General features: G+C 41.0%; 2 protein-coding genes across 3 annotated transcripts; both read right to left on the reverse strand.

Annotated features, from left to right (window-relative positions):
* Nucleotides 1-68: 68 nt before the first annotated feature.
* On the reverse strand, nucleotides 69-3,807 carry nr5a5 (nuclear receptor subfamily 5, group A, member 5). 2 transcript variants are annotated; one of them, XM_035614733.2, is made up of 7 exons: nucleotides 3,518-3,807; nucleotides 2,791-2,906; nucleotides 2,472-2,613; nucleotides 1,379-2,136; nucleotides 1,109-1,228; nucleotides 848-995; nucleotides 69-654 (listed from the first exon to the last, which is right to left on the reverse strand). In XM_035614733.2, exons 1-7 carry the CDS (start codon nucleotides 3,639-3,641, stop codon nucleotides 407-409), a joined length of 1,656 nt encoding a protein of 551 aa, XP_035470626.1. In that variant the 5' UTR covers nucleotides 3,642-3,807; the 3' UTR covers nucleotides 69-406. The 2 variants fall into 2 exon arrangements, with proteins under 2 accessions (XP_035470626.1, XP_035470627.1); XM_035614734.2 differs by having other exon boundaries at nucleotides 3,542-3,802.
* Nucleotides 3,808-4,816: 1,009 nt separating this feature from the next.
* On the reverse strand, nucleotides 4,817-7,368 carry LOC118288960 (heme-binding protein 2). The gene is made up of 7 exons (XM_035615558.2): nucleotides 7,275-7,368; nucleotides 6,633-6,692; nucleotides 6,267-6,339; nucleotides 6,059-6,170; nucleotides 5,485-5,618; nucleotides 5,225-5,388; nucleotides 4,817-5,141 (listed from the first exon to the last, which is right to left on the reverse strand). Coding segments are annotated over exons 1-7 (684 nt in total). The 5' UTR covers nucleotides 7,277-7,368; the 3' UTR covers nucleotides 4,817-5,002.

Here is a 7,368-nt window from a genome sequence, read left to right on the forward strand (position 1 = left end):
TTCATTCCCATGTTTTTAATCCCCCCATGATTTGCATAATCATTGTTTGAACACATAGGAAACACACATCCAAAACCAAAATCCTTTATTCAAAAATGCATTCTTCTTTCTTCATTGAACAGCTTGACTCTTCCGGTTTACTATAAACACCATGATTGTCCTTTGATCTGCGATCTCACAACAATACTGGCCAAAAATGTTTTTTATTAGACTGTGTGGCGTGACTGCTAATACTGTTGATAATTGGAACTTGGACAAAGCAAGGCAAAGTAAATATTACCCCCGATTGCTGATCCTGGATCACATATCACTTCTTTGACTGTAGCCAAAAGGGCTGTTAAAGAGATCGTCCCTGTTTCCTGTTGCAACATTCATCAAATTTTCACATTTTTTTTGCAGCAACACCTTAGTTGTGCTTGGTGTGAAGCATCTCAGTGAGTAGAGAGTTGCAGGGCAAATCACCCAGAAGATGGCGCTGGTACAAATACTCCTCAACCTGCAGGCTAATGCTGCGTACCTCAGGCAGGCGAAGCAGCAGTTGGCCAAACTTATCTGAGTGTCCTGGGTGACTTCGCTGGGTGTGTTCCATCAGGGCCCTGTTCACCTCCTCTTGAGTCTGCTCCACCTGCCTGCGACTCTGGACATTTTTCACATCTGGAGCACAAATGACATGCATTTACATTCATCATAAACACAAAATACCTTCATGCCTACACAGTCAGTGCTAACAGAAGCTGCATGCATGGCAAAGAAAATCTCAACTAAAAGGTCTAAAATTTGATCAAATATGTATTATAGATTTTTCATATAGGTTCTCTTCACTCGACTTCTAAAAGGAAAAGCTCACCAGGGTTGAATAGCACCAAGTATTTGAGACAGACAAAATCATGTCTGTCTAGCTGGAGTGTCTTCAGTTTGGACACAAGGTCTTGGGTCCTCGCTACCAGGCTACTCAGTGTCAATCCTGCTTGAGAGACGATGGTCGACACCTCAATCTGTATGAGAATTTGAGAAGGGCCATGGTTATGTGTGTTTGCAATCAATTGTTCACACAACTACAATCCAGATATGTTTGATTATTATAAACATGCAGTTTCTTGAAACTTACCTGTTGTCCTGTGACCAGATATATGCACCCCTCTTTGCCGTAGGCCACCTGTCTACAGAGGTGGTCCAGGACCAGCAACTCGCTCCAACAGCTCTGCAGCAGCACCATCTGGTCCTCCACCTATGTGAAGTATAACAAGTTGATCTGAAGTAGATTCAAATTGAAAGCTACAACCTTTGACCTAAATGCCATAAGACTGCTCAAACAGTTAATTTGATATTTTTTACTACTGCATAAAGGTTTACATCATAAGACCAAATGATTTGTCACCTTGAGCTCCTTGAAGAGCGCAGTGTTCCTGGCCCACTCCACAACACCAAACAGAGTCTGGTCAGCCATTTTACACATGATACTGAATGTATTCAGGCGGTCGTGTTTGCCTCGATTGGCCTGTTCTCTTTGCAGGCTGGCCAGGACCTTGGCACACAACTGACTCTCATCCTGCTCACCCTCCAGGATTTGGCTTAAGAAATTGCTTGTAAGAGTGGCTGGTGGGGGAGTGTCTGGGGTTTGGATAAGTGCTTGGGAGAGAGGTGTGGTTGAGCATGGTGTTGAGCAGGGGGATGATGCTGGCGTGCCTGTTAGTGTGAATGAACTGTTGGGAGTTGGGTGAATTGGATAACTTGCAGGACCCGCGCTGCAGCCAAAAGCGATTTCTCCTTTCTCCTGGACAAATCCCGGGAGTGTGTGGAAGTACAGTCCAGAGCAGGGCAAGGATGGAGGCGTGAGCACCCTGTCTGTTTTCATTGTGCACTCAAGAGGTATGGACACTCCCGACTGCCCCATGCCAGAGGGATACACATGGGATTGATGAAAAGCATCAGAGGGCAACAAAGTGCTTGTGTGACTGCTCATTGGGTGAAGGTCATTTGCAGCTGAGGGCCAGTGTATTTGTGTAGTTTCCATTTTAATCCTGTAGGGAGCAGTGTTAGCCTGGGAATCTCCCCTTTGCTGTTTCATCTGCCTGTCCCGTCGATACAGAGGGCCAAATTTATTCCGGCCACCTCTCATACGATCTGCTCTTACAGCTGTTGGCCGGACATCCGTGAAACAAATGGAAAACAATTTAAAACAAGTTAAAAACGATTTTTTACAACAAATGATCAGTCACTGCCAAAAGAGATTTAATTTATAAAGCTTAAAATATGTCCAATCTACTTTGAGAGATTAGAGTAGCTCCACAACGTCATCATATTTAATCTGGGTCATTAGTGGCACTACTTTTTTATGACTTCTTAGATAAGTCATATGGGAGAAAGGACCATGCATGTCAGTGGAACAGAAGGCGTGTTGCAATGAAGCAGAACAAGAATATTTGTGTATGTTTCTGTGTGGGGGTGTTTGTGTGTGTAAGGGGGGTTACCTTCTCTTTTCATGCCCACAGCCAAACACTTCTGGAAGCGGCAGAAAGGGCATCGTTTCCTCTGGGAAAGGTTCATAGGGCAGCTCTGTTGTTCTGCACAGGTGTAATGCTTGTTGTTCTGCACTGAGCGTTTAAAGAATCCCTGCAGAGAGAGAAAGTTAAGAGTCATTCCCGGGTGACAATATAAAATATGTATAATTATAGTTACCAGATTAATACGTCATAATTCTACAGTGGTTGATTATGGCTACCAGATGTGTTATGGTGCTGATAGAGAAAAAAAAATGTTTTCATGGACTATCCAAACCCGGTCTCTTACCTTGCAGCTTTCGCAAGTGAGCAGTCCATAGTGGTATCCTGACACTTTGTCTCCACAGATGGGACAGTTCCCCTCTGACTCTGACCTGCTGTTCGGCTCTGTCTTGATCTCCTGAGCTGAAGAATGACGTTTTTCATTAAATCAAATGTGCATTATGTCACAAGCTCCTGCTACTGAGGGTGGCCAACATGGCACAAGATATGATATAACACCCTGAGTAAGTCAGCCATGAAACAGATTGATAACTGATACAGATTTTTGTCAATGCATTGTAAAATGCCAGCTGTTTCAAGAAAGAGGTCTGCTATGCCACTGACATGTGAATGTGTCATCTACTGCTGTTTATTGCTCAGATGTTGAGAGCACAAAGAACAGTACAGGATCATCCGTCTGTTGCAGACGGTACCTTATCACTCTGCTTGATATCATTGGCTATAATCATAGATATGACCCTTACATAATTCCGAGATATCCCTATCCCTGATAGGAACCTGTCCTCAAAATGAAAAACTAGCACAACGGTAAACAACTTCAATTTCTTTTCTTTTTCTTAGATTTTCACATTAGGGGTGATAAATGTCTTTTATGTATCACTGCATGACATACGTGTCCAGACACTCTTACACTCCAACTTTCAAAACAAGACATTTAAATGATTGATACCTTTATAACCCCAGACAAGTTCAAACACTAGCCTCTTACACCTAAAAGGCCACTATTTACTCACAGTGAACTTCCATCTCACACTCACATGTTGATGATCCCTCCGAATTTATCCGATTGTCCGGACAGTTGCCAGGGTGGTGGACGAGAGGCTGGGGCAGCTGTGGGTGATAATCTGCCAGGTCCATTATGGCAGGTGGGTCTTGAACTCCACAGTCAGTCCAGCCTGACCGTCATTGTCGCAGAGATCAGGAGACCAGACAGACGCCGCTGGCAAGACAGAGAAAGGCCAACAGGCAGGCCAATCAGCCCTGGTGGACTGATGGTTGTTTGAGGCCCACAGGTGGACTTCGATCCGTAGTGAGGGCCATAAAACCTCTCCTGACTGGCACTCCTATACAGATTTGTCAGTCAGTCAGCAAGCCAGCTAACCATCCAGCCCCTCCATGGGACACCGTCAGATAGCCACCTGCTGGATTCTTACTGTAATAAAATCCCCCTTTAGTGTAACTGCTCACAACTGAATTGAGATCAGAGATAAGGGGCCCAAACACATTTGTCTTTTTAATGAACGGCCACCGGCCAAAATATTTGTGAGCCACTGGTTTAATCCCACCCAATGTATTGTATTTTGTAAACTAATTGTGTTTTTTTGTGTTTAAAATGTTAGGGGAAATTAACTGATAACTATGTATGACAGATGTGGTGGAGTAAAAAGCACAATATTTCCCTCTGACATTCATAGAACTAGAATTATATAGTGAAGCAGTTGCAGACAATTATCTCAAAACGTTACTCAATTACAGTAACATTGTACATTCGTGCATGAAGTAAGCAGAAATCATGAAGGGCAATTTATCCACCTTTGCTTCAGTCAGTCTTATACAGTATGATTATACTGTTCAACATTGCCAGCGCTGGAGGTGATAAGAAGCCATTCAACAACCCAAATGGAACAGACATCTATGATGAAGATCACAATGACGTCAGAGGGATAGGGAGGGCAGTTCAAGGGTGGATAGTTATGACACCGGCACATTCCCTTGGAGTCCTCCTACTATTGTCACCAGTTGTGTTGCTTGAAAAGTCTTTCAAAAGTAAACTCGTCATGAAATGACACATATTCAACAGCCCCTGATGGACATTACATGGAAGCCTGAAATGCTGCAGTATGAACATAGCTGTGTTATCCTGGATGTGATGAAATCAATAGTGCCATCTAGTGGTATTGTCAAATAGTACTGTTCTAAACTGGGGTGAGGATGTATTGTCTTCATCTCTTACTAAACCAGCTGATCTAGACGTAGTTTAGGATTGGATGAGTTGAATGGAGGAGGTGGATCAATCAGGAACAACCACAAGGTATAAGACAGAAAGTTTAATCATCAAACCAGCTTGTGTGAAACCTTCATTTCGTATAAAACAAAAATCTAGGCTTTCACCACAAGCTTCTTTATATGAGTATGACTTTCAGCAATAGTGAAGCAAAAGTTCAGATGCAACACCGCTGTACTGTATTTAAGCTGTTAATAGACACAGCTCACAGAATTTAACAGCCAGAAGAATTAACAGTTTCTTCGCTGCTGGAACTACTGGAACCACTGGAACCACTGGAACCACTGGAACTTGACGGCTCATAGTCAGCAACAAACCACATCTCACTGTAGCTGTCAGTCATCTCCATTGAACTGCAGGAAACAAAGACATGAAATACTTTTCTTAGATTTTTGTCTTCTGACAATGAATAAGAAAATAATGGGGATTTGTTTACCTGTTATATAGAGCAGCATAGTAGAATTCTCCTAAGTATCTTGCACCAACTAGGTCAAGGACATTGGACAGACTGTTTGTTAGGTTGCTGTCAGCCATGCCAGTCATCGGTCCAAAAAAGCTCCGTACAAACACCCTCATGTCTGGTGTGGTATCGATGTTCACCTGCAAGTCAACTTTTATTATTTGCCAGAGCTCATGGTAGATGTCACAGAATCAGTTCAAACTTGATCAAGAAAATGATGGCTAAATGAAGGTTACCATAATATCAAGGGGATTGGGGGTCTCTATCTGATATTCATCAGGCAGCAAGAAACTGAGTGTGAAGACATCCATTGCAGATATGTTGAAAGGGATTCTCAAAATAATAGGAAATGCCATTTGAAATATTGTTCCTAAAGGAAGAAAAACACCACTGATTTTTGTCATGAATTGGAATTACATCCCAAACTTCCTACACACAAAAAACCACAAGAAAACATGTAAAATATTTGTAGCTGTTAGATATCCATTTAAACCAAAGTATATAAAGTATATGTGATCTTAGCTAAAACTTACTAAATGTTACTCAAAGTTTTGCATATAAACACTATTTTTCCTTTTGGAGATTTTAAACAATTATATCTATGTATTTTGAATGTTACTTGTAATTATTAGTGGGGAATCAATATTTGCTTTGTGTAAAAGCATTTTGTTGATGAATTTTCCGTGTTTGTCTAAGCTTCCACTGTATATGTTCATCCTTGTTCATGTTCATACCTGTTTTGTTGAATATTAAAATATAAAATCATATAGATAAGTGGATGGATGCACACACGCAAACACTCATACGCACCATTGTCATTGGAACCACTGAAATAGTCATATAATCTTTTAAATCCAATATTCAAGGTGTCCAATGATGTCTCGTTGGTTGTAACCCATTTCACAGAGCCAAAGTCATGGACCTGAGGCACATCACCAAACATGGAGTGAGTTTCTTCAAAAAAAATTGTAGCACCTGAACTGTTAAAATGGTTTCTCTCTTGCTCAGAGACACTCACCTCATAATCCTCAGTCGTACAAATGCAATCAAACAGCAAACATTGCTCTGTCTCAGTACAGAAAGAGGAATTTCTGTGAAATTATAGAGGAAATTATTTTGAAAAAATTAAAAATGGCACTGATGCAGACATTAAGAGGTTCATAAGATGATATCATTTATCACGTGCCAGACTCTGAGTAAAAATGTGATTCCAATCTTCAATTCCTCATTTATCCATCAATCTACTTAATTTGCTGATCAACAATTTCCAAGTTTAAGTTGTGGGGGCAACAGTACCTCCAATTCTAATAATCAACACTTACTTACTCAACTTTAGATGACTGAAGCAATCTGCAAAAAAGTGGATTCATTTCAGGTTACTTACCCAACTCTGGCGTCAACTGTCAGCACCAGCAGAAGGCCAACAAGTCCTGAGAGATACATCCTGTGACAAACACATGGGTGACTGAGTGTTGCATTCTGTGCATTTGAAAACAGGATCTTTGCCGTCTGGTCTAAAGCGACTATATTTATTTCAATTCTGATATGGAAAACTTGCCACTCCCTGAACCAATAACACAAACCACACTCTGAACTTTCAAGACCAGTCAGGGATCCAACGCATTACCAAGATGAAGAAGGAAAAGATTATTTAATCAAACAGAAAGACATGTAATTTGCATGGAATTAAAAATCTTTAATATTACTATTTCTGTTATGTAGATGAGCTAAGAGATTGGTGTTATGGATAAATGTACGAGGTAAATCTTTCATATATGTTGTGCTCCATCTTCATATACTGTGACCCAGTAACATCTATACCCAATTTGACACCTCTGCTGACACAAGTGTTACCTTCATTTAGATACCAAGTTTTTTCATATGGACCTTGTGTTTGCAGAGATATACTCATCCCGTGGAAAGAGGAGAGTCATCGCACAACAATTAAGTTTAGTTCAAACAGTGAAAAATTGTTATTCACTGATTCTTTTATGTAAGACAATCTGGAAAATAAAACTGTACTTACATCGTGACAGTGTTGAGTTCTGTGCAGTCCGAAAACTGGATCTGTGCTGTCTTGTCCAAAGCAACTATTTATTACATTTCTGGTAATGTATGGA

The sequence above is a fragment of the Scophthalmus maximus genome, chromosome 17 (genome assembly GCF_022379125.1).
Source record: "Scophthalmus maximus strain ysfricsl-2021 chromosome 17, ASM2237912v1, whole genome shotgun sequence".
NCBI lineage: Eukaryota > Metazoa > Chordata > Actinopteri > Pleuronectiformes > Scophthalmidae > Scophthalmus > Scophthalmus maximus.

Excerpts from the sequence above, each read along its gene's own strand:
- nr5a5 (XM_035614733.2), bottom strand. The coding sequence starts at position 3,641 with ATGGACCTGGCAGATTATCACCCACAGCTGCCCCAGCCTCTCGTCCAC. Across the intron at positions 2,137-2,471 it reads TGTGGGCATGAAAAGAGAAG|CTGTAAGAGCAGATCGTATG; the intron begins GTAACCCCCCTT and ends TCCGGCCAACAG. Across the intron at positions 996-1,108 it reads ATCTGGTCACAGGACAACAG|ATTGAGGTGTCGACCATCGT; the intron begins GTAAGTTTCAAG and ends ATTCTCATACAG.
- LOC118288960 (XM_035615558.2), bottom strand. Across the intron at positions 6,340-6,632 it reads ACAGTTGACGCCAGAGTTGG|AAATTCCTCTTTCTGTACTG; the intron begins GTAAGTAACCTG and ends ATAATTTCACAG. Across the intron at positions 5,389-5,484 it reads CCAATCCCCTTGATATTATG|GTGAACATCGATACCACACC; the intron begins GTAACCTTCATT and ends GTTGACTTGCAG.